Genomic DNA, 25,376 nt, shown 5'->3' on the forward strand with positions numbered 1-25,376 from the left:
GGAAAATATTAGAATACCTCATACTGCTTTTCATTTCCCGGTGGCAGGACACCTCAGTGATTCAGATTCCACCTTAAATTGTAGGTTTAATTCTTGTGCACAAGTAGTTTTTAAACAATGCCATTATTTCAGTCAAAAATTTAACGGATTTCAATCTTGGAACACTAGCAACACTGAGCATACTGCGCATTGACTAGCGCACGAAGGGAAATCCCTAGCCAGCTTTAGCTTTTACAGCTGCGAGGGATAGGGTGTGAATTGCGCAGGGACTTGTCATTTATAAAGTTGACAGAAGCCTCCAACTACTGAAAACTTGTTTTTTGCAGCGCATGAAATATGTAATTGGTTTTGAGAATTGCAAGGTATGTTGCTTTTTTTGTACTACAAGTTTTCAGTTCGTTATAAACTAAGTTTACTATCTTACTGCAATCTCCGGTTTTGTGTTTTGTCATATTGCCTTATACAGTAGGAACTGCGTAACCCAAATATTGTCAGGATCTAAAGGTAATTCAAGGGTACGTCAATATAACGATGTAGTGAGCTAGGTCGTTTATTGTTTTGGTTTTCCCACCGGTAAGGCACAGATATTAGTTATTTGGCGTAGCTTTTCTGCTACGTCTCTTCTGGCTAATCGTGAAGATGAGGATGAGTGAAGATATGATGAAATTGACACTTGCAAAGAACATCCATGCACAGGACGGGATTCAAACCCGATATACTAGTTTAGTGATGTGTGCTGGAGATTACAGTATTTATATTCGTGAACCGGCATGGTCTACTGTCGGCAGGCACTTATCCAAGGGGGGCTTAGCGGGCTCGAGCCCCCCGAAAGTTTTCAGTTTACACTTAGATAAAATTAGGTTTTTGGTTCCTTGTGTGAAATAAAATAAAATGAGGATAATTTAATGAGAGAAATAAGTATCGAGGAAAGACGGAGCATGTTCTGTAACCGTATTATTGATAATAGCACGTATCCAAGTAGGGATTCAGGGGGATCGAGCCCCCTTCCCCAGGAAATTTTTCAGTTTATACTAGAGAAAATTAGGTTTTTGGCTTCTTGCATAATGTGACAACAATTATTTAAGGAGAGAAATAATTATCGAGGCAAAACGGGGAATGTTATATAACCCTGTTATTTTTAATAGCGCGTATCCAAGGTGGGGATCAGGGGCTCGAGCCCTTCCTGCCCAGGAAATTTTTCATTTTACACTAGATAAAATTAGGCTATTGGCTTCTTGAATAATGTGACGATAATTTAAGGAGAAAAATAGTTATCGAGGCAAGACGGAGAATGTTCTATAAAGTTGTTATTGTTAATAGCACGTATCCAAGATGGGGATCAGGGAGCTTGAGCCCCCTTCAGGAAATTTTTCAGATTATATTAGATAAAATTAGGTCATTGGTGTTTGAATAATATGATGATAATTTGAGAGTAATAATTATAGAGGCAAGACTGAGAATGTTCTATAACCTTATTATTGTTAATAGCATGTATCGAAGGTAGGGATCAGAGGGCTCGAATCGCCCCTTCAGGAAATTTTTCAGTTTACACTGCATAAAATTATGTTTTTGTCTTCTTGAATAATGTGACGATAATTTAAGGAGATACATAATTATAAAGACAAGACGGAGGATGTTCTATAACTCTGTTATTGTCAATAGCATGTATCCAAGGTGGTGATCAGGGTGCTTGAGCCCCCCCCCCCCACACACACACAAACAGGAAATTTTCAGTTTACACTACATAAAATTATGTTTTTGTCTTCTTGAATAGTGTGACGATAATTTAAAGAGATTTGTAATTATAAAGACTGAGAATGTTCTATATAACCCTGTTGTTAATAATATTGTACGTAAACTTTTCTTGCGCTTTTGGTGTTGTCGCAGCAAACTTTTTGGAAGCTGCACAACAAAGGTAGCACCACAAGTAGGACGATTCGTTGTAATTTTTAATCTCTGGAAAGCGCGAGAGGGAACGTTCTTGAATAAGAGAAGGAGTCGAACTACTGGCAATATTAACGAATCATTTTATCTGCAGAACGTTCTAGAATATAATGAGATATAAATATGCGGCTTCAATTTACCGGTTGATCTGTACAACAGAATCGATTAATAAGACTTCAGAATTTTCAGAGTATGGCAATTCATACAGTCGATTAGTGATCTGTGAGTGTCTATTGCTTTCTTTTTAAGATCTAGTGATTCAAAAATAAAAAGGACTGAATATCATAAAGTAACAAAGTCTACTAGTTCGGGGTCAAAGCTGAAGACATTGACAACAGCGGAACTTCCGGAGCCTCAGTGTAGTGCAGCTAGTTCAGGTCGAGGGCCGAATAGATCGAAGGTCTCTCTCTCTTCAGTGGTTTATTAAAACAGAAATAAGCTTCACAGATCAACTGAAAATCAAAGTTTTGAGTGATGATTTAGTTGTACCCGAACAAAATTTCATGTATGCAGTCCGAGAATTTCATGGCATAAAAGAAATAATTTTGTTTAAGCCTACTATAGCTCGACCACAAGGAAAAAAACCTTCCGTCTAAACCGTTCGTGCAACTTCCCTGCCGTTATCGGTGTTCGGGGCAGTGTTGCCAGGTCAGATTTGAAAAATTCGGGAGATTGTTCCTTGGAAACCAGAAGTTCTACTACAAAATCCGATGATCTAATACAAGGGGATGAACGACGTTCTTGGGGGGAGGGGTGGCATAGTTGTGCGCACTGGGGGGGGGCAAGGGGGAGTGGCTCGCATTGTTTACAGTGTAAACGTCACAGATACTTTTGTAACAATGGAGCTAAACCCAGCACCCTGTGTTTGGCGAAAATATACCGAAGATCTCCATTTCAGGAGTGAACATGTTTCAAACAAAAGAAAGTAAACCGCCCGAAGGAACCGACCAACATCTTTCATCTCTTCCGCATTTTCCGGTTAGATGGTGCATGGAAAACACCCTCAAATTTGCCCTTTCTCAGAATCGACACAAGGGGTTGGGATGCCTCTATTATCGTGAGGAATTTTTATGACAGGAAATGGTAGAAAGTTGTGTTCACAGATGAAGCTAACGTGCCGCCTTTCGTTGTCGGCGATTTTCCACAATCTTTCAAGTCGAATGCTAACAATAACAAATCAATTTGCCTTCTGCTGGTGTTCGGTGTACAGCTATCGATAGGGGTGGGCACGCATCCTGCACCATAATGAAAAAATGCATTACGTATGTGAAATATATTTGGTGAATTAGACAGCATGTCTTCCTCAATAATTCAAGATAGCAACGCTTATGCTAGGGTGCCACCCATCCTCCCCATCTGCTAGAAATACACACACACACCCACAAACACATATATGTATATCATAATTTGCCCACGCTACGAAGTCAGTGTTTCTACCCAGTCACTTCATCCATTTCATCAGTTTTTCATTCATCCATATTGTCGTACTTACCCGTAGAGGCACAAAAGCGACGTAAAATAACTAAAATAGAAATAGAGATTAGGGTGGGATAAAATACAGCCATCTAAAAATAGTACGCGTAATGTAGTAAAAGTAACAAAATAATTTCCTAGCACAATTGAGTAGCGTTTGACATAATTTCACAGTTCAAACAGCACTTTTCACGACTGAGTGGAGTTCCACTCCACATCTCCCCTCCATGTTCAAGTAAAGATGAGCAGGAAACATGTTTTTGAGCTGGCCGTTGGAGGTTCCATAGCAATAGTTTATTAAGGAATTCTCCCGAGAAATCAATAGGCCTGGCAACGCTAATGTGAGCCGGCTGAATGTTCCTTCCCCCCTGCCCTTTCCCGCACCCGTCGGCGCGATGTGCTTCTGCGCAGGTTTTTTTGCTTGTGGTTCCACTATAGGTTCGCACACACACAAATACTTAACTACCATGAAGGGACAGCCGAAAATTTTATGAATGTCGAGAAGAGAAAGCAAGAAGATGTTGCATATGTAGTTATTTTAATGGATATTGCAGGCTCTACCAGGACCTGAATCAGGGCTCTGGCATACCATGCCATTGCTCTACCAATGGAGCCACTGAGGCACCATTGATTTCGACTGAGTTTGCACTAAAATGTATAGGCTACATAGTACATGTTCTGTGTATGTCAAATTGTAAGATGTTACCAGTTTTATTAACAAGCACAGAAAATAAAGGAGAAAGAAGAAATCTGAGGGGCATTCGTACCGGTTGAGGAGACATTTTTCTTCGGTGGTCAATGCGAGCTACCGCTTCGATTTGACGATGACAGTGACCTACTAAGGGAGATTTCACACTGTGTTGCCTGAGGATTTCACAAGTCGAATGTTGGTTTGTGAGGCCTTTTGTGTCGCTACGGTGTGAAACGTTTTTGTTGATTGGCTCATTCCATACGTCATGTATCGCGTATCCCTTCGGTCTGAAATATACTTAAGTCTTGAAGATCCCAAGTCACAAGGATGGAAAATTAGAGCTTTGTTAAGGTTGGTGCAAAGGCAGGCGAAAGCACCCTAAAGGATAATATCCAAACCTGCAGGAAGAACGCACTTTACCTAAGTCCCGAATACAAAATGATAAAAACTTCTGGTGAGTTGATTTTAAAAGAATGTGTCCGAGATAAAGAATGGTATGCCCAGGATTATCGGTAGGGAGATGGGTTACGAATACTATTTTTGGTAGTCAGTCCTCATTTTGCCATCTTTTCCTATCTTTCACGTTCCTTTTTTAAGGAATACTGGATCAAATGGGGTTATGACCCCACCAATCCTCCCTTGGGCATGTCACTAGAAATAAATAAGTAAGCATTTGATCATATTGGGAGACAAAAAATTAGATGTGTTGGGAACGGAAGGGTTTTCAGAGGCCTGAACATGAACTTTTACAAGAGCTGCAAACATGGGAGGACAAGTCACAGTAGTGGTGCAGGCTCGAATCAGAGAAATATTCGAGAACTGTCTGCGTCCACCTCACAGCCCACAGTTTGAATCTCGCATTGTCGAGTGTATTGTCCATCCCATGCATGTGTAACAGCTTCGTAAAAACACTCAGACACAATAGATGTGTTGATGCCTGATGAGGAGAAATGGACAAACACACACACTCAGATGGTTCCGGCACACAATGTTATTGGATGGAAACAGGGGAGTCGAGTGGTAAAAAATGTTCCAATTTCACGTTCTGATTAATATGGCAGCCTTAAACAGTGGCAACCATTTAGGGGATAGTTGCTCCACATTTATTTGCCTCTTAATCCTAGGCCTTGTCTACCAAGAAAAAGTAAACTTCCTTGCACCCCCTCCCCCTCCCCCATTTTGGAACCCAATCCCCACCACTGGCCTTAAACATACAATTGTGAGGTTCTATCTATAAACCTTAAAAATATGATGTTCTGCCTCTTCACCCCCCCCCCCAAAAGGAATTCCTGGATACGTGCCTGACTGTCGGATTAACAATTATAGATACTTGAGTTTGAACTCCAATTAAAAATTAACCAGTAGACCTACAAAAATAAGCTACATCAAAATTTAGCTTATTCAGTACTGTGTAAATCTATGCTAACCATTTTTTTGGAGTGTGGCTTGTATTTTTTATCGTTGTAGGGCCATTTTTTTTAGTTTTGCAAAAAATCGCTGTTTTGAAATTTGTCCGATCATGATAAAATTTTAGTATTATGCAGGCAGAAAGGTTTTAAACCCAAATCTTAATTTTCATATTTTTAAAATTTGTCAAAAATCCGTTATCAATTTTGTGAAACAACTTTTTCTTAGTATTGGGGAGTCCTCTTGTTTTGAAGCTCTTTGTCTGTTTTTAAAATTCATTATCATTGTCAATTCTCATTGAGAAACCGATTTTATACAGATTTTTATTCAGCGGAGTAAAGATGTACGCGGAGCGTATCAACACCGCAAACACAAACTCGTAGTGCCAGCCCGGCAGTTACCACCTTTCAACGGACATGGCTGTGTGCTGTGTTTCCACGTTCCATGTACATCTTTACTCCATAAATAAAAATCTGTATAAAATGGTTTCTCAATGAGAATTGACAATGATAATGGATTTTAAAAACAGATTCAAAGAGCTTCAAAACAAGACCAATACTGTATTTGTAGGACTACCCAATACTAAGAAAAACTTGTTTCACAAAATTGAGGATAACGGTTTTTTAACAAATTTTAAAAATATGAAAATTAAGATTTGGGTTTAAAACCTCTCTACCTGCACCATACTACAATTTCATCATGATCGGACAAACAGTTTTTGATTTATAGAATTTCAAAAAGAGCGATCGTTTTCAAAACTCCAAAAACTGGCCCTTTTTTTTGGTTCTCACAATGAAAACAAATAAGACACTCGAAAAAAAAAATTGTTAGCATAGATTAACGCAGAATTGAATAAGCTAAATTTTGATGTATCTCTTATTTTTGTAGGTTTACTGGTTAATTTTTAATTGCAGTCTAAACTCGAGTTTCTATAATTTTTAATCCGATACTAGTCGCTAGAGTGTCTGACTGCCATGCCTGGGTCGGTTTCCCGTAAAGATTGATCTAAGGTTGATGTCCCCATGTAAAGCAGCTCTGTGGCTTACCCAGCCTCAAATCAATGGGTGGGCCAACCTTGGTGGGTTAAGGCAGGTGGAGTGTGGTACTGATCACATCAACTCCAAAATGCCTGTGATCGAGAATGTGTGGGGGGGGCCCTTCTCCCATATTCCCTAAATGTGCCTTCATGGCATGGTGCTATAGGGTCAATCCATATGAAGTCATACAACATGGTTGCTTGACCATTTTTAAAAAAGTTTATTTTTTGTGTGGTGTGAGCCTCATATGTTGACAGTTCAGAACCACTGTTATTTTATTTTTACTATCATCGATTTGAAGATGGCGGGCATTTTTTTATCATGGCGCGTGTCATTTTCTCCATTCGTAAGCATCCGCGGCAACTTTCTTTCCTCAGCTCTGGTAAGTGCTACGACAATCAGACAAAATCTGTGATGTTAAGCACATTATAGGCTACAATTATATTTCTGTGTAATTTTCTAAATATTATTCTTTCATAATAAATTTTAAGGTCAAAAGTGTTTATTTTATTATCTCAAAATGACATTTTCGGACATTTTTTGGGGGGGAAGGCAGTTTGTTTGACACTTGAATTCTTTTGTGCAAGTACCAATAGAGTATGCCAAATTATTTGAAGCTTGAGACTTTAATATTTATTTTTCTACAGGGTCATAAACATGTACTTTTTGTTAAAAAATTCCAAGTTCAGGGTTAAATATCTCTGGTGGGCAGTTGTTTAAAAATCTGAAATTTGTATACAATACAGTACTCCATGATAAGTAACTTCAGTAACAATTTTGAGTTTGAGATTTAATTGGTTTAAGAGATACAAAACTCGTGAAAAATTCAATATTTTTCGTTAAATATGGCATGCCTAATTTCATTTCTTATTAACATTTTGTGTTAAAATTCTGCAAACTGTAACTTGAAATGTCAATCAACAACATTACAATCCTGAAATGGATCTACAATAAAGTATATATACGAGGGCATGCTGAAAAGTAAAGTTTCCTATGTTTTTATATTATTTGTTACCTTGTAAACGCATTTTGGATTTTGAGCAACCACACATTGCACTTATAAGACTTTCCCGCTTCTCCATTGAAGGTTTTAAACTTCTATCGCCAGGGGGTGATGAACTATTACAAGGAAAATGGCAGCATGTAACCATGCAATGTTGGTGAAGTGCCTCAAGTAGCGTGCAGTGATCGAGTTCCTAACCGCAGAAAATGTGTTACACATTGACATTCATCTGAGACTGAGGGCATTTTATGGGGATGAATGTGTAGACATCAGTACTGTGCAATCTTGAGTTTAAAATGCTCGTAAAGAAAACCCAAGCTGAACATGATTCCGATAACCTTCATCAGTTGCAGTTCCTGACCTTTCACTCCATTCTCTCACATAGCTGAGATTTCTTCAGCTTGGGTTTTTTGGTATGACTTCATATGGATTGACCCTATATGCACAGGAAACTTTACCTTTACCCAGTGTGGTATTTAACAAATTTCCAGTGGGGGGAATTCTACTGACTCTTTAGGGACAGCATGATATGATTTTATACCACATGACGTTTTTGTATATGTAATGGGGTTACCTGGGTACCTTGGCAATTGTAAATGAGAAGTGAGTAGGGCTGAGCCGATACCTGGTATTGGTATCGGAAAGTATTGGTTAGAATTTATTTACCAATACTTTTTTGTCATATTCACCTCACTTCCACGTAGTACACCTTGGACTGCATTTTGCGGATAACGAGGCTCTAGAATCTGGCCCTGGGGCCAGTATAATTCTGTGCGTTGTCCTTATGTGTACTGAGTTACCCATATACAGCCTCAGCTTTTAATCGAAATCAAATGTTTTAATATTTTAGTTGTACGGCATTACAGTTCCGTTATTTTAGTTCTGGTAATGGGCTGGATCCAGTGACATGCACTGGGAGTAGCTAGCCTAGCAGAGATAGATCAGTGACGCTCACATCTCTAATTATTTTCAAATCACAATATTTATTGTCTTGTTGAAGACACAGTTAATAGGTAGTACTTTTTTTTTTGTACGTGCTTCTCATCCCTCCAGCAGACAAGGCTGGAAGGAGCTACTGTAGCTGGAATTTCCTCAGCCTCACCAGTTCCAGGTAGAAACAGCCACTAGAGGGAAAAGGGAAGATTTCTGCCTCTACCTCCCTTGCCCCCGCTGCAATGTTTGAAAGATGGTTTATAGTACTCCAGTCTATCTCCTATAGGAACAAATAGGGGATTGGTTTACCCTCAATTACTTTGTAAATCCTCTGAAAAACTTGGGGTGGGGGGAAACTTTCTGCAGTACTTATGTTCTCTGTATTTACATCACAACTTTTTACACGTTGTATGTATAATATGGAATGTAGTTTTATTATTTATGAAATGGGAACTTATTAAGTGCAGACAAAAATGCTTTGCTTTCTTTCTTTTTATTTTTTAAAAAATATCAAATATATAATTATTAAATAACAAATATTTGCTCACTCTCTCTCATTTTAGTAGTGTTTTATTTAAATATACTAATCTCTTGGACTCCAATAAAAAAATATGGGTTCTCTAAATAATCATACATAGGGATGTATTTATTGGGGCAAGAGAACATGCATTCTTATTGTTGTTGTTGGTTTGGTTTGGTTTATTTTGCTTTGCTTTTCTGCCACATTTGGTTATCGCGAAAATGAGGATGAGTGATGATATGATGAAATTGATGAAGGGACCCCACAGAGAACAATCCAGGCTGGGATTTGAACAATTGATGAGCGTGCATTCTTGTTCCCATGTGTTCTACTCTGTAGTAAATAATGAAATAATTTTGAATGAAAAATTTATCCCAGAACTCAAAAAGCCAAATGAATGTTATTGAAGAAACTACAAAAAGTTTTGTTACCTATTTATCTCCTTTAATATATTGAATTTTTGCCACCTCCCATCACTTTTTCATGCTGTATAGATTTAATCGCGGTAAATAGCTAATGGGGTTATGGAAGTCATGAGGGACAATCATAAACAGAGAACTTTGGGAGGAAATTATTTGTATTTTTGTTATGCAGCGTTGCTCTTCCATCACTTTACCTAACTTCTGCCATGACGATGAACATTGATTAAATTAAGTGGGTGAAGAATGGTTACAAAGAAACACTCATGCACAGGCTAGGGTTTGAGCCTGGATCCTTCAGTAATGTGATCATGAGATGGAAAAATTGGGGAAATTAATCAATGCATTTTTTAGAAAAGAAAATGTTAATCATATATACGAAGATAGTGTTTAAAAAATCCAATTGAAAATTACCACTGTTAAAAAAAATGCAGTTTGCATTAGAGATACCCACATGTCCGAATAGTTAGTACTTTCTTCTCATCTTTGTTGTTTGTTGTTATCACACCCAAGGCCAAGCCGGGATTCGAACCCAGGATCTCTGGCTTAGTAGAAAAAGGAAACCGTTTTTGATTTTCGAAAGGGGGTTGGAGTTATGTGCACTCTTTTTAGTAGCCATTCCTCATTTTGCAATTTTTTTCTGTCTTTGAAGTTCTTTTTTAAGGAATATTAGGCCCTAAAGGAGGGGGCGAGGGTTATGATCCACACCAACCCCTCTTGGGCCAGTGACGTGCACTGAGGAGTAGCTAGTCTAGCAGAGATAGATCAATCAATCTCACACCCTAATTATTTTCAAATCACAATATTTATTGTCTTGTTAAAGCCACAGTTCATATGCAACACTTTTTTTTCACGTGCTTCTTCTTCCCTCGGTGTGATCCGCGCAGGCAAAGCTTGCCTAGCTCGCTCTTCCTCCGCCTCACCAGTTCCAGGTAGAAATGACCACCCGAAGGGAAAGGGGAGATTTCTGCCTCTACCTCCCTTGCCCCAACACCCCCCGCCCTGCAATGGTTGAAAGCCCATGCTTTCAGGTCCCTTAGTCTGTCTCCTATGGGACAAATAGGGGATTGGTTTTCCTTCGATTTCTTTGTAAATCCTCTAAAGAACTCGGGGGGGGGGGATTACCTGCAGTACTTATGTTCTCTGTATTTACACCACAACTTTTTACACGTTGTACAATATGTATGTAAAATTTGGGATGTAGTTTTATTATTTGTGAAATGGAAATGTATTATGTGCAGACAGTAATGTTATGCTTTCTTTTTTTTTTCCAAATATGGAATATATAATGATTAAATAACAGATATTTGCTCAGGCTCCCTCTCGCTCTCGTTTTAGTAGTGTTTTATTTAAATATACTAATTTCTTGGCCTCCAATAAAAAAATGCTTTCGTTTTTAACTTTGTCCACTGGCAGAATAAACTTCTATTTTGTTTTTGGGCACTGACAGGCTGTGAGTTCAGATGCCAGAGCCTTGCTAGTCTGCCAAATGCAGTTCAGGATGCACTAATAGATAAGCAGGTCTATATAATTCTCTTGTTAAATACAGATTCAGTTTTCATGTTAAATGGCCTTTTGGCCATTTATCATTAAATAAATATTTATTTCCCTAACTGATAATTTCCAACTTTACCTAAGTAGGGGTCCAATAAATAAAGGTTAAGAAAAAAAAAAGGTCAAGCAAAAGTCCTGGAAAAGTCAAGAATATTGGAATTATTTTGGTAGACACCCAGTTATTGAAACTATTGAACAAAAAACTACCCAAGATGAAATTTTTTGAACCATTTCAAACTACAGTAATTGCTGAATAATTGTTTCTCATTACAGGTCATAATGCAAATGTTGTGAGAGTACTTTCATTACCATCAGCACAACACACTCACAAGATAAATAATTGCTTCATAAAGTCCGTAAAACGTTTAGTATTGGTCCCTATAATTTCAAAATGTTTGACTGTCTAGTCTCTCATAAATATATTTTGACCAAACCTTAAATTTTGTGAAAAAATGGCTCCTCTGAGAAGCACCAGTTAAAACATCTATTAAAAGTTGCATTGTTTAGTATGATTACACTGCCTTGGTTTTTAGACCTGTTCCTGGGGTTTTGGGGTTCGCTGATTCCGAAAATTGCATTGGATAGGCTGCATCCATCAGCTCTAGTTTCTTGGATATGATATGATAGATATGAATGTATACAATTTTAGTCCATTCCTTAAAGAGATCTCTCTTGCAGAACCGGGATGTCATGACAAGCTTTCATATTTGACTTGGCAATTATTGTGTTTAAATTACCCACATTTTGAAAATGTAATTGACCTTTGTTTCATACCTATTCCCACTCATATCATTTCATTTTTGCGGATCGAACACCGTAGATGTTATGGCTACTTCAAGGCGGAGTTGCTTGAATCATCCAGACTTGTTTTGTTATATTTGTCGCTAGTACAAACTGAAAGCAAGTAGAAAACCTATTTCCGAGTTTGTAATAAGAGCATATGTAGGTTATTTTGGTGTCAAGCTTGCAGATCAGGATAAGCCATGGGCACTCATATTGTATGCAAAACTTGAACGGATCATTCATGCCAAGGGACAAATGGAATGAGAATCTGCCTGATATTTGGAGTAAAAATGGTGTGGAGGGAACAGAAGAAACATTTCGATGGCTGTTATTTTTTGTTGTTAATGTCACAGGCATCACTTGAAATAAGCACTTCAAGTGGTCTTACCCTGATCTGCCTTCAGCCAGGAGACATCTTCCGCACTCGAATCTAGTACCCGTCCCACCTTTCCATGAACTACCACAGCTCTCAGGGGATGAGTCTTGAATGTCTGATATCACACAGGTAAAGAAAGGGGGGGAGGGGAAGTGGCCACAATGAATTGAGTAATTGGTCATGTACTTAAATCTTTTTAAGGAGTCTTTGGAATTGCTTGCCTCCATACTAAAGGAAAAGAAAGTCTTCAATCTGGAACGAAAACAACATTTTATCGAACAATAGAAAAAGATTTGCTGCCATTCGTTACCAAAGACAAGAACTTAGTATTCTGCAATGACTTCGGAAGCCTTCTGAAGGAAATTGGTCTTTCAGAATATAACCAAGTCATTGGTGTCTTTTCATTGACAGTTCAAAACGTAGTTTGAAATGTGTTATTTTAAGTAACGGCAAAAGACATGGTTCTACTCCAGTCAGACAAAGAAAAGTACAAGACTATATCTTTAGTCTTGGAAAAGATAAAGTACTAAGAACATCAATGGGTGATTTGTGTAGACTTGAAGATGGTTAAGAATGACCCACATTTCATATCATCACTTAACGAAATCAAATCATGTGCCTGCTCATTTGTTCTTGTGAAAAACTATCTTGGCAACAATAAGGCAGTCAACTACACAGAATTAGTACAGGATATGCTCTTTCATTTCAACAGACTTGGCATTAACATTAGTGTTAACTCCATTATCTGCACAGCCACTTAGAATGCTTTCCAGGGAACGTTGGTGACTTAAGCGAAGAGCAGGATGAAAGATTTCACCAGGATAGAAAAACCATGGAAGCCAGATACCAAGGAAGATGGGATGCAGACTAGGGTGATGACTTTTTCATTTTTTTTTTTCTCAAAAATTATTTCCTGTACCACAAATGGATGAACTTTTGCCTATTAATGACTAAAATGAGGTATATTCCATTGAAATATTGAAAAAAGGTGACGCACAAACCATTTTTAAATTTTATATATGCCATTTTACCATTTCATAAAATTGTATTAAATAATATAATTCAGCAAACGGAGTTGTGCAATAATTTATGCACCAGAGAATTGTATGGAATATTCCAGAAAATCATAGAACACTGTGCGCCGTCTGGCCGGACTGAGATGTCACGGTGACGTAATTACTCGGGAAGCTTTTGTACAGCACTAAAATTTTCTTCAGCTGTTTCGCAGTGTGGTATAAACTGCTATATAAGCAAGGTGTTCAAAGCGGGTAGTTGAGTTTTAATTAGATTAATTTGGTGTCAACATTATTATTGCCTTATTATAACTATTGTGCAATGCGCAATTGCGCATTATCCAGAGTATATTATAAAGAAATCCTTGTATTATTTGGTGAGCTTCATTGAACTCTCTTGCTAATTATAATTGAGCATCTAATATATTATTAGTGTTTGTCTTATTTTTTATTTTCTATAATTGTTTTTTGCTTGTTATTAAATAAAATGTATGGAAACTCAATAACAGTTTCTTTAATTTGTTACGTATTTAATATTTACGTTAAGGCCTTTTCTATTTCAGTTGCTGAGTAGAAGACAACATGTCGTTCAAGAAGAGCTCTTCTAACACGGAGAAGAACAAGGAAACCTGGACAAAGAACTTAGTCCAGTTTCAAGCGCCATCAAGAAGAGGCAACGTGCCAATTTATGAAGCACCCTTGAGTGAACGGAGTCGCATGCCCCTGAAAAGCCACGTCATTGGATGCTTCAAATTTCTTGAATCCACTGCCAAAGAATGGAGAGATAGGATCGGTCTAATTGCTGTGGAGCTTAAAGCCCTATGGAGCAAAACATTGAACTTCCCGCATGTATCTGATCAAGCCATTTGTGCAAAACTAGCAAACCTTCTGAAAGACTATGAGCGATGCAGAAAGAAACAAAACTTTGATTCATTGAATGAATTGTTTGACGTCACCAAGGTGAAAGGTGAATGGATGTGCAAAGAGGATGAGAACCTCTACAAACTGCAAATTGAGAGCAAGGGCCAGGTTGGTTATTTCAGTTGCAAATGTGCTAGTGCAAAGACCATCCACCCATCCAAGCGAAAGAAGGCAATGGAAGCGACTGTGTCAACACTTACTAGCTCAGTGCCACCTGATTGTTCTGACAGTTACACGGACTCATCCGACAACAGCAAAGACAGTCCTTTGGAGGATGAGAATGAAGCATCAACGAGCACGAGGAAGCATAACCCAATAGGCATTGCAAGATGCCTTGTTACAAGCTCAAAGCTGTCGTCCCACGGAGCAGCAAAGGTGTGCCACCAGCTTTATGGTGAGGGCATTGAAATCCCAACCCCATGTCAGTCAGCAATCCACAAGGCTATCTACACGAGAGCTGCTCAGATGAAGAAGCACTTGGTGAGCATGCTTCATCTGGAGAAGTGGAGCATACACTTTGACGACAAACACATTGATGGCTTTGAACATCAGGTCGTGGTCCTCAAGAATGAAGCAAAAGAAATTAAGTTGTACTCAAATTGAAGGATGGGAAAGCTCAAACAATTGCAGAAGGACTCCAGGATGTGTTAGAGGAGTTCAACCTATGGGGATCAATTGTGATGATTGTTGCCGACACAACAAGCGTGAATACCGGCAAGAAGACAGGCGTTGTTGTTCAGCTGCAGCAAATGTTCGAAGAGAAAGGTCACCCCAAACCCAAGTTCATCAGTTGCCAGCACCATGTGCTGGATCGTGTTCTTCGCGTTGTCATGGACGATGAGCTCCATGGTTCGACTAAATCACCAAACATCGAGTACTTCTTTGTGCAGGATTTGATGAGCAATTATGATACATTGAAAGCAACTTTCAGCAACGGTAAAACTGAGATTAAGGAAACAGGTGCCAGGAGAGACGACCTAAAGTTTCTCTACCACCTCACTCGTGTCTTCCTTCACTTCACTGACAGGAATGAGATCCCCTTCGTGAAGTTTAAACTGATCCCAAACATCAGCAATGCAGGATGCAACTCTTGTGCCATTCTAGCCCTTCTTGCGTTTATTCTGATGCCTGAAACCCGGAACACGCTGCGTAAAATTTGTTCATTCATTTCCTACTCATGAGATGACCATTGGTTCAGCAGTCAATTGTTCCGCACTGAAGATTTTGAAGAACTATCTGCAGTTCTGAATGACTACCCAACAGGTCTCAAATGCTTGAAAACCCACTAGAAAGCAGATGAATCTCCAATCAACATTGCCCGAAGCAACCAGTGCTGTGAGCGTGCAATCAAAGTTATGCAAGACTTGCACGACTCCTGGCGCAACAAGGACAACCTCCCACTGAGATTCATCCTGTCCAATGACATTATCGTGAATAATTGACTTTCTTGTGTGTTTGATGACCCTATATAATGTTGTATATATGTGACTCTAAAGCATGTGTTCAATTTTATATCTGCTTACAGTGACTTCAAAAAATGGGCAAAAAAACTGATAAATAAAATTTTTTAAATCATTTTGTGCGTGAGGTTTTTTTATCTAATCACCTTGAAAGTAAGATTTTATCTAATCTTAAATGAAAGCTCATCAAATTATGATACAGGGAAATGAGGTTGTAAAAAAGTCATCACCCTAATGCACACATGATGGCAGACTATTGTTGGAATATTGTACCGGTAGATCCCACTCTCCGGAAGTCTTACAAAAGGAGCTTCTTGTGTGTCGAATGACTGGAAAGTTTACATCATAAATCTGTGCTTTTGGTATTAAATAAGTAGATTTTCAAGTATTACATTTTTATTTCAATTTTTGAAGTGTTTTTATTCATGCTTAAAATATATTAATTTAAAAGAACATTAAAACGTTTTGATTTTTATACATTTATTATGGGCGAGCAGAAGGAAGAGTGGCATATGAGATATGTACTATATCTCAAAAACTAGAGCTGATGGGTGAAAACTGGTACCATTTTTAGAATCAGCAGGTCAAATAGCCAGAAACTGAACTAACATTTGAAGCACCAAAATGTGTGTTGGCCAGTGTTATCATTGTTTAGTATGATTACAAGTTTTGGAAATTTTACATTTAACAATTCATTAATTTTTTTTTTTTTTAACTGAGAAGTGTCAATTTTAAATTACTTTCTAAGGTGTTCTATAGAAATATGTAGGCTATTATTTGTTGTAAATGTTTTGTGTCCTACATTTTGACTTACATGTACTTATGTAATTGATATTTTTGTAATGCAAAGGTTACACCATGTCACTCACTTCCACATGTACTTTTGTATTATTAAACTCAACCTTTCACCACAAAATGTGCCTTCTTCAGGAGAATTGAACAAGGTTAAATATTTTACGAGTTCATTTTATGGTTAAAAGAAGAAGTGAACAACCTGACAGGGTTGTTGTAATTTTAACATACTTTTCTACCAACTTTTTCCTGCTTTATACCTTTTAACTGTAAAATGCGCTCATAATTATTTTAATGTTGTTCAATCCTGAAGAAACCACATTTAAGGTGAAAGACTTGAGGTTGTTACATGCGTAAGTGTCAAATTGAGTGATATTTATATTGATATTTTTTGTATCTTTTAATATTTTTGTACTTTTATTCTAAGAATAATTGTTTTCAGATTGCATGTTTATATCATTTAATTTTGTTTTTCAGGAAAGAAGAACAAGACAATACAAATATGGCAGAAGCAAAAGCATCGTTCAGTCTTAAACCTGTATGGATGGAAAGAGTTAGGTCAGGTGTCAGACAAGAAGAAAATATCTCAAATACATCATTAGGTAATGTGAGCAGTCGAGCAAGTGAAATTCAGATTGGTGCCAAAAACATGAGACTACTTCACCAACAAAAACCAAAAGGTCATTTCAGCAGCCATAAACAGCAACCACATCAGTTTAATTGGAGATCTGCTAAGGATCGTGATGAGAAGGAATTGAAGCTTGGAGAACATTTTCATAGAACTAGAGATCATCCTGGAAGAAACGTGTCACCAGAAAGAAAATATACTGACCAAGAATCAGTTGAAAATATTAATCAATATAGAGGAGGTGCTAGACAAAGTAGAGGCGAAAGTAGACAAGCTTCAGGGAGTAAGCAATATCAACCAAGTAGATATGAAAGTAATGGTGGTGCGAGAAGCAAAATAAGAGAGAACATTTGGGGATATAAGCAGCTACATGAATTAAGCTGTAAGGACTCTTCACATATTATATATGTGCTCTCCAATGAACAAACAGGATTTGAGAATCTCCTGAAGACATTAAAACCTGATTTGTTAGAAATTGTTCTGAAAATTTTAGCTAAAGCATGTGAAGGAAATATGCCTGAAAACAGAGCTGTTGTACTGACAAATGCCTGTTGCATTGAGTTTTTGCAAAAGTTGAAAAAATGTATTCTTTTCTTGGCAGTGAAGAGTGAGAAAGACGGAAGTGGGCAGGCAGATGGATTTGTCAAAAATGTTTTGAAATTCTGTCAAACTGTCATGACACAGCTTCCACATACAGCATGTGATAAGTTGGAAGATATTGTTGTTGCTTCGATCACTGCAATTGCTGGAATAGAAAAACTTGGAAACAAATCATTAGATGATAAATTGATGTCACATTTCTTGACATTGCATTCAAATTTGAAAGCATTTAGGGAAAAGACAAACAAGAAAGATGGGAATATTGAATCAAACAATTGTGAGCAACCACCCCCAAACAACTTTCGAGAAATGAATGTATTTCCTTCAGCAGAAGACATACTGTCACAAGAACCTGTCTTCATAAGGCCCAATATTGTTCATGGTGCATATGATGATGTTGAACATTACTTAGATGTGCAGTTCCGATTGCTTCGTGAAGATTTTATTGGGCCCCTGAAAGAAGCGATATTGTGTTATATTGAAGGAAATGTGGATGGACATAACAAAACAGTAAAATTTTATAAGCATGTTTTCTTTCCTGGACCCAAATTTTTGAAAGACAAAATTGGATATTCTGTCATTGTTGATATGAAGAGGGAAATAAATTGGGAACAGTCAAAAAGGCTGATATATGGATCTTTGCTTTGTTTTACCAATGATAACTTTCAGTCCATGTTTTTTGCATTGGTAATTGGAAAGGCGATACATAGGAAGTGTGTTGAAATTATTGTGGAATTGTTTGAACATCCAAGCGCAAATATTGAAAAGGGAACATTTCTGATGGTTGAGTCAGAGACGTTCTTTGAACCATACAGGCATGTGTTGAATGCTTTAAAGCACATGAGAGCTGAAAATTTTCCCATGAAGGAGTATGTTGTTGAAGTACGGAAACAAGCAAGGCCCCCAAAGTATTTGCGGAAATTTCGAAATCCAGTGTACAATATCAGAAACTTTGATGTTCCAGTTCTACATAGTGAACATTGGCCAAGTGCAGAAAATCTACAGCTTGATCCATCACAACATTCTGCGCTAAAATCTGCCTTGACAAAGGAATTTGTCATCATTCAAGGACCACCAGGAACTGGGAAAACTTACTTAGGATTGAAGGTTGCTGAAGTTTTGCTAAACAACTTCTCCCTCCAAGAAGAAAGTAGGTATCCAATATTATCATATAGACATGACTTGTTTGACAAGAAACACTCGATACTTGTTGTATGCTACACGAATCATGCCTTGGATCAGTTTTTGGAAGGCATTCAGAAGTTCACAAGAGACTTGGTTCGCATTGGAGGCCAGTCTCATAGTGAGGCTTTGGCTGATTACAACTTGAGAGAGAAGCGACAGTATTTCAAGTCAGATAAGTATAAATTCAATGCCCTGAGAAGAGCTCATGGTTTGTTAATGGAGTGTGTTGGTGAAATTAAAGCCATGCAAAGAAGCTTGGAAGAAGTTAAGAAGAATAAAGGAATTGTGTCTCTGAAAACACTCCTCAAATTTGGAGTAATCAGTCAGAAGTTGTACACTTCTTTTGTGCAAACTGAGACCGAGCATGGCCTTATTGTTGAATGGTTACATGATGTAGATTACATATTTGAGCAAAAGAGTTCAAATGTATCCACCCCGCATGAAAATATCGAAGGGCTACCAACATCACTTTCTGAAGATGGTAATGACATAGATATTTGTGAAAATGTAAACGAGAATGAGAGAAACAGAATAATTGAAGATGTGTTTAGTTTCTCCGATATGGACACTGATTCGCGTTACAAATTTCCACCTCCTGTAGAATTTGATGTCAATTTTGAGTTGCTAGAAAAAAAGATAAGTGGACTGCAGGAAGGGAAGTTTATGTATGATAGCATTGAGGATGAGGTAAGGGTCCAGTATGACATGTTACTTCACAGGAGACAATATCTCAAGAAGAAATTTGAACAAGGAATTGCAAGTGAAGACACCTTCGAGAAAACTGCAGCTGGGAAGGTTTGGTCAATCACACACGAGGAAAGGTGGAGACTGTACACTTACTGGACTGTTGCCTTAAAGAAAAAGTTGCAGAAGAGGCTTCAGATTCTACAGATGAAATATGACGTGAAGTGGAAGCAGTATCTGGAACTTCAACAACTGCAGGACCTCAACATCCTTAAGGAGAGCAAGGTCATTGGAATGACCACAACCGGAGCAGCCAGATTACATACATTGCTGGAGGATTTGAAACCAAAAATTGGTAAGTTTATTTCTGTTCTTTGACCTTTCTCACAAGCTAACAATATAATCAATAGTTTATTGGATTATTGGTAGAACTGAATCCAGAAACTTCATTACAGATTCCACAATTGAAGGGTAAGGGGAAAAAAGAAGAAATGTCACAAAAACACTTTTTCGAGAAAACGGCATTTTAATGTTGGGACATTCCTTGTTCTTTCCCAGTTCGCCAATCCTTTTGCCTTTTCCATGGACTTTTCGACATCTCGCCATGTATGGAATACTCCGTAAAGTAACACCAACAGAACGAGCACAGCACCCTAAAAAGTGCAAAAATTGACATTCCTTCTTTTTCCCCCCTTACCATTCAATTTTTCTGTACCCTATTTTCACCTAAATTCCCTGAAAACATACAATCAAGGTTTCACTGCACTGTTTCCACTGTTGTCAGCACTATAACATTGATGAGAATAGATTTACATGTTTGAAGAATTTCATGCAATTATATCTATCAATTATTCATGTATTAGTCATAATATTAAATTACATTAAGTACAAAATCATCTTTTACCATTCAATACATAAAAATAAAAAAAAAGGTAAAGTGCTCCCCTGTGCTTAGCACCACGCCATGAAGGCGTATAGGGGGTGTGGGGGTAACCCTTCTCAATACATGCATAAATTAATGAAAATAGTATGTTTTCCAGAATATTTGGACTGTCAATAACCAACATTTTGCATGCATACTCTGGAAGTTAACTGTACTTTGTTACATTCGATTAAACATATACCAATGCTTTCCAATATTGCAATACTCCAATAGGTTAAGGTGGCTGAAGCATGGTGCTGATCATATCTTCTCCAAAATAGCTGAGATTGAGAATGTGTGGGCCACTACCCCTACATCCCCTAAGTGTGCCTTCATGGCATCTCTCTTCCATGTACCATTCACCAAAACCAAGACAGAATTACACACACATCTAGAACTCTTTAACTTACCCACTTCTATTAAATACTATTCTTCTGTCACCTTCATCTTTCATAATCTTGCTATCCTGATGAATCTCAGGATTAACTCTCCTGGAGCTTCCAGAATAGTCAATAATGATGCTCTCTTAACATACCATTCCCCCCCCCCCCTACCTCAAGACACCCACACAACATATATCCCCCTTATATTTGACACTACTATCATACTTCATACTTAAGCCAAGTCCAAACTGTTAACCTTCTCACTTGATAACTTCTTCTCACTGCTTTCATTACTTTTAATCAAATAATCTTCACTCCCTTCACACACTTACTCATAAACAAATCTTAACACACTTAAACTCATCAAACAACATGAGAAGAGTCCACACAATGTCACATTTACCAACTCAACTCCTAACACTATCTCAGTCAAACAGTCGTACTGAAACATACACTACATAACTAAGAAAATGACCACAAAACAAATATCATATTAACAAACTTTGTAAACCAGTCTTGTTCTGGATTACTGAGCAACCCCGGTACCAGATCCTGTGGATTACATTGTAACTTGCAGGGCTGTATCTATAGATATTCTCTGAACCAAATAAAGTCATGAGGAAATGAAAACGGAGGAACCGATATTCTGTGGAAAAGACATTCTGGTCTTTTTAGGCATCAGAACATAAGCGCATATCCTCAAATGTATGCAGGTGGACAAAAATAAAAATATTAATATCTGCTTGCTGTTTATTTTGTTAAATTGACGAATTTCTATGTAAATGAAAGTGAACAAGTTATTGTATTTTCTGTTGCTGAAAATTTGCTCTCAAAATTGCCTGGGACTTCTAATGAAGATTCTTTTTTTGTAGTTATTGTTGAGGAGGCTGCAGAAGTTTTGGAGGCCCACATATTAGTTTCAATGACTAGTGCCTGCCAGCATTTGATTTTGATTGGTAAGCATGGTTTGCTATTTATCAATTTTCATTTTCTGTCTTTGTAGAATAATTTTATATTTCATGATACTGTTTTTTAAAGAATATATTCACAATAGAAATAACGCCGGTTGAACCTGTATGGCAACGCAAGAACACTTGTTCGAATCACATCGCCAGGAAAGCTACAATTCCCATTAACCAAGTAAGGTGGGTGACCCCTGTTATGGCCATGTTCCTGATATGCCCCCCCCCCTTATTGTGAGCTAGCTTAAGAAAACTCCGCTAGATGGCATCAGCATCCAGTGAGGGGGCCTCCTAATGTGTCATGTGATCATTTCCCATCCAGCCAGGTTGAGCAATATGATGTCATTTGCCTGTTTTGTGTTTTTCGTGTGACCTCTTCCTGTTGTATGCACATTTTGCAAAAACTGTTTTCATGAAAACCATCGTACTCTATTAGGTTTTTAATGCTCTTTCAATTGGTGTTGTCGTTGATGGCATATCTCTTACGAGTTGTTCATAATCACACAATTTTCGTAAAAGCTGACCTGCTCCTGATATGGCCAGCCAGGTGTTTAAAAATAAAATAAGCTTATGTTACCATAGCAACAAAAACTAACTTGTGATTTGTAACCAGTAATTTGTTTTAACAATCTCATTTTTGTCTTGTACTCTTCTCTTGAATGATTTCACATTTTTGTGTTTTGAAATAAGTAAATTGTAACGTCAGTTTTGTAAACAACTTCATTTTTAATGGAAAATCCTGTTTTGAATCCACTTTTGGATTACAAGAGGATTATTTAGTATCATGTTTATTCCTTTTACACCAAAATCATTTAATTTTAGCAGAATTGCACTATGAAATTGAAACAAATCACGATTTGTAGAACATGGAACAAGGATGGCCATATCATGTGCACATGTGCCTGATATGGCCACTAGGTAGACTTTTGGAATTTGGTTTTTTTTGAACAGTAAAACTATTTTCATGGGGAATGTAATTTTTTTTTATGAAAGTCCATTAGCCTGAGAACGATTTTAAAAAATATGGTTTTGATTTTTTTTTTCAAAATGGCGGCTAGAAAAATTCTCAAACCTTAGCATGGCCATATCAGGGGCAACCACCTTAGTCAGTGGCGAAGATATAGTACAAGCAATGCAAGCACTGCTTGCACTATTAAAATAGTATTTAATGTATTTAATGTTGAGTGCCTTATTTAGTTTCTATCGCACTCGATTTCGCGAAATTTTACGGCCGCAAACTCTCTCAGCAGCCCGTTGGCAAGCACCAAACTCTCTGCTTGCAGCCACTGCACGGGAAACCAACGCTTCTGAAGTGTCATATGGCGAAGGGTAGATGCTGGTGAAGGTACGGTCCCCAAACCACTAATAAAAGCTCTGCTTTTCGGAGCTTTTCGGCTTCTCTCGAAAACAGCCGAGCCAAGCAGACAGCAGACACTACTAGCAGAAAACATATAAGTGTTAACATGATCTCAAAGATGTATATTTGCTTTATTATAAACACAGAATTATTGAAATAAATCATTATAACTGTTCCAATTCCACGTAAACATACTTTAAAGCATTACTTTAACTTTCACGATTTGTAAAACATGTTGTCCCCGGCGCTGGAGAGCACTGGAATCTGCAGAACAGCTGGCTATTGTCCGCCTCACACTCTCTCATCTCAAATTGCAACGCCACGCCAGTGTTGACAACTACTACCAAATAATTTACACGATATTTTTCGTGAGTTTCCATACAAACAAATTCAATAAACTGATGTTTTTTCGATAACACTTATGTCAAGAAAGCAATGAAACACTCTTCTGAGACCTGCAAATAGCAAAAACGTTAAGTCCTAAATGCTATCAAACTCAAAATACTATTTTTATTAATATGATACATAGTCAAAAAAAAGAACCGGCGTATTTTAGTCCTGTTCTAATGACTTATTATTCCAATGCTTCATATAATTTTAAGCTTCAAGTCAGTTATTTTATTCTACCGTGAACAATGATTTTTACAACGAAGTTGGTATCACTTTTCTGTTAGTTTCGGAGCTTTTCGGAACATTTTCCATTTGTGTGGGAAGAACGAGTGGTTCAAGTAAGAGTTCTCTTTTGTTTGGTGTGCTGAGAATTTACCAAAACAAACATGGATATTTCAAATTGTGTACGGGAAACTGTAAGTAATAGCAAGATATAGATACTATATCAATAACGTGACCAAGAATTTGAACTAACAAGCATGGCTGTTGAGAGAGGAGTTGGGTATTATTATTATTATTATTTAAAATGCCCTTTCTCTCCTAGAAAAACTGGGACAACAACCCCCCTCTCCCACTCTTTCGGAGTACTGCATTGCTTGCCTTCCCCTTAAGACCAAGCTTCGCCACTGACCTTAGTTCACCAACCACTGTATTTAACCTGGAAATGGTTGTGCTACCTAGCATCATGTGATTGTTTGCATGTATCTATATCTTGATTTTTATCTACCGTATTACATTTAAAAGAAAATATACCTTTCTTTGGCCCATATATATGAGGGTAAGTCATTAAATAACAGGAATTTTATTCTAAACTTAATGGAGATTTATGCACAATGAAAATTTGTATTTCAGGACTCAAAATTGTTCCTTAGCAACACGCCATAAAGGTATCATGACGATCGATTACTATGCACATGCACAGTAGCTCATACAACGTGCCCGCTCCACTGTTGACTTTGACTTACTCCGTAGAAGAGCAACAAATTGTTATTTGTTTTTAGTGGTCAGAGGGAGTGAAACCTTTTGAAATCTACAGCTGAATGAAGGATCAGTACGAAGACAGTTGTTTAAGTCAGCAGAGAGTGTATGAATGGGTGGAAAGATTTAAAGAAGACGATCAGTGATGAACACCGGAGTGGGAGGCCAATTTGCTTGGCAACTGAGGCAGTGAAAAAGCAGATCGGCCAGTGGATCCACTAATTTACTACATGAAGTTTAGAATAAAATTCCTGTTATTTGATTACTTTCTCTCATATTTTTGAACTTTAGTGTTTTATTTTTCCTTCCTCCACAGCTTATTAATAATCAAGTGATTACCTTTTCTAATATGACAAAATATATCACACTGTCAGTCAGTTTATTTGAACCTGTATCTGGTAATTACATAATGCATGAAACCAGCATTAAACTGTTCTAGTGCAAAATATGAGTGTTTGCTTGTTTGCAGTCATGTATATGCATGTTTGCTTTTCCAGGTGACCACCAGCAACTCCGCCCTTCAACAGCTGTATATGAACTTGCAAGGAAGTACAAATTAGAAATTTCTTTGTTTGAAAGGATGATTAAAAATGGGATGAACTGTGATCAGCTGAAGGTCCAGCATCGAATGAGACCAGAAATAGCTCAACTTATTGTGCCCACAATCTACCCACTTTTGGAAAATCATCCCTCGGTTCTGAGTTTTGGTGATGTGTATGGTGTTGACAAAAATGTGTTTTTCATAACGCATGATTATCCAGAAACTACTGTAAGTATAAAAATTGCACAATATACTGAATTTTGTTGTATGTTGAATTGTGTGATGTGTTAGTAATTGTTTGCATACAGAACTGTAGTTATGGCAATTTCGTCATATGGTTTTAGAATTACTAGTTTTTATTTCAAAATTTCCAATAATTTAGTCTGGCTACAGTTTGAAAACATCAACAGAATTTGGAGT

General features: G+C 37.6%; 1 protein-coding gene across 1 annotated transcript in view; it reads left to right on the forward strand.

Moving 5' to 3' along the window:
• The first annotated feature begins 277 nt into the window (after positions 1-277).
• The window catches only part of LOC145985034 (NFX1-type zinc finger-containing protein 1-like), a 52,918-nt gene continuing 27,819 nt past the window's right edge, over positions 278-25,376 (forward strand). The window contains exons 1-4 of the mRNA XM_083118548.1: positions 278-362; positions 16,804-19,778; positions 21,601-21,684; positions 24,913-25,184. Of these exons, the coding sequence (XP_082974674.1) occupies positions 16,829-19,778; positions 21,601-21,684; positions 24,913-25,184 (3,306 nt within the window). The 5' untranslated portion in view covers positions 278-362; positions 16,804-16,828. The remainder of the gene's footprint in view (positions 363-16,803; positions 19,779-21,600; positions 21,685-24,912; positions 25,185-25,376) is intronic.

This window comes from Lepisma saccharinum, chromosome 1 (assembly GCF_977018435.1).
Source record: "Lepisma saccharinum chromosome 1, izLepSacc3.1, whole genome shotgun sequence".
NCBI lineage: Eukaryota > Metazoa > Arthropoda > Insecta > Zygentoma > Lepismatidae > Lepisma > Lepisma saccharinum.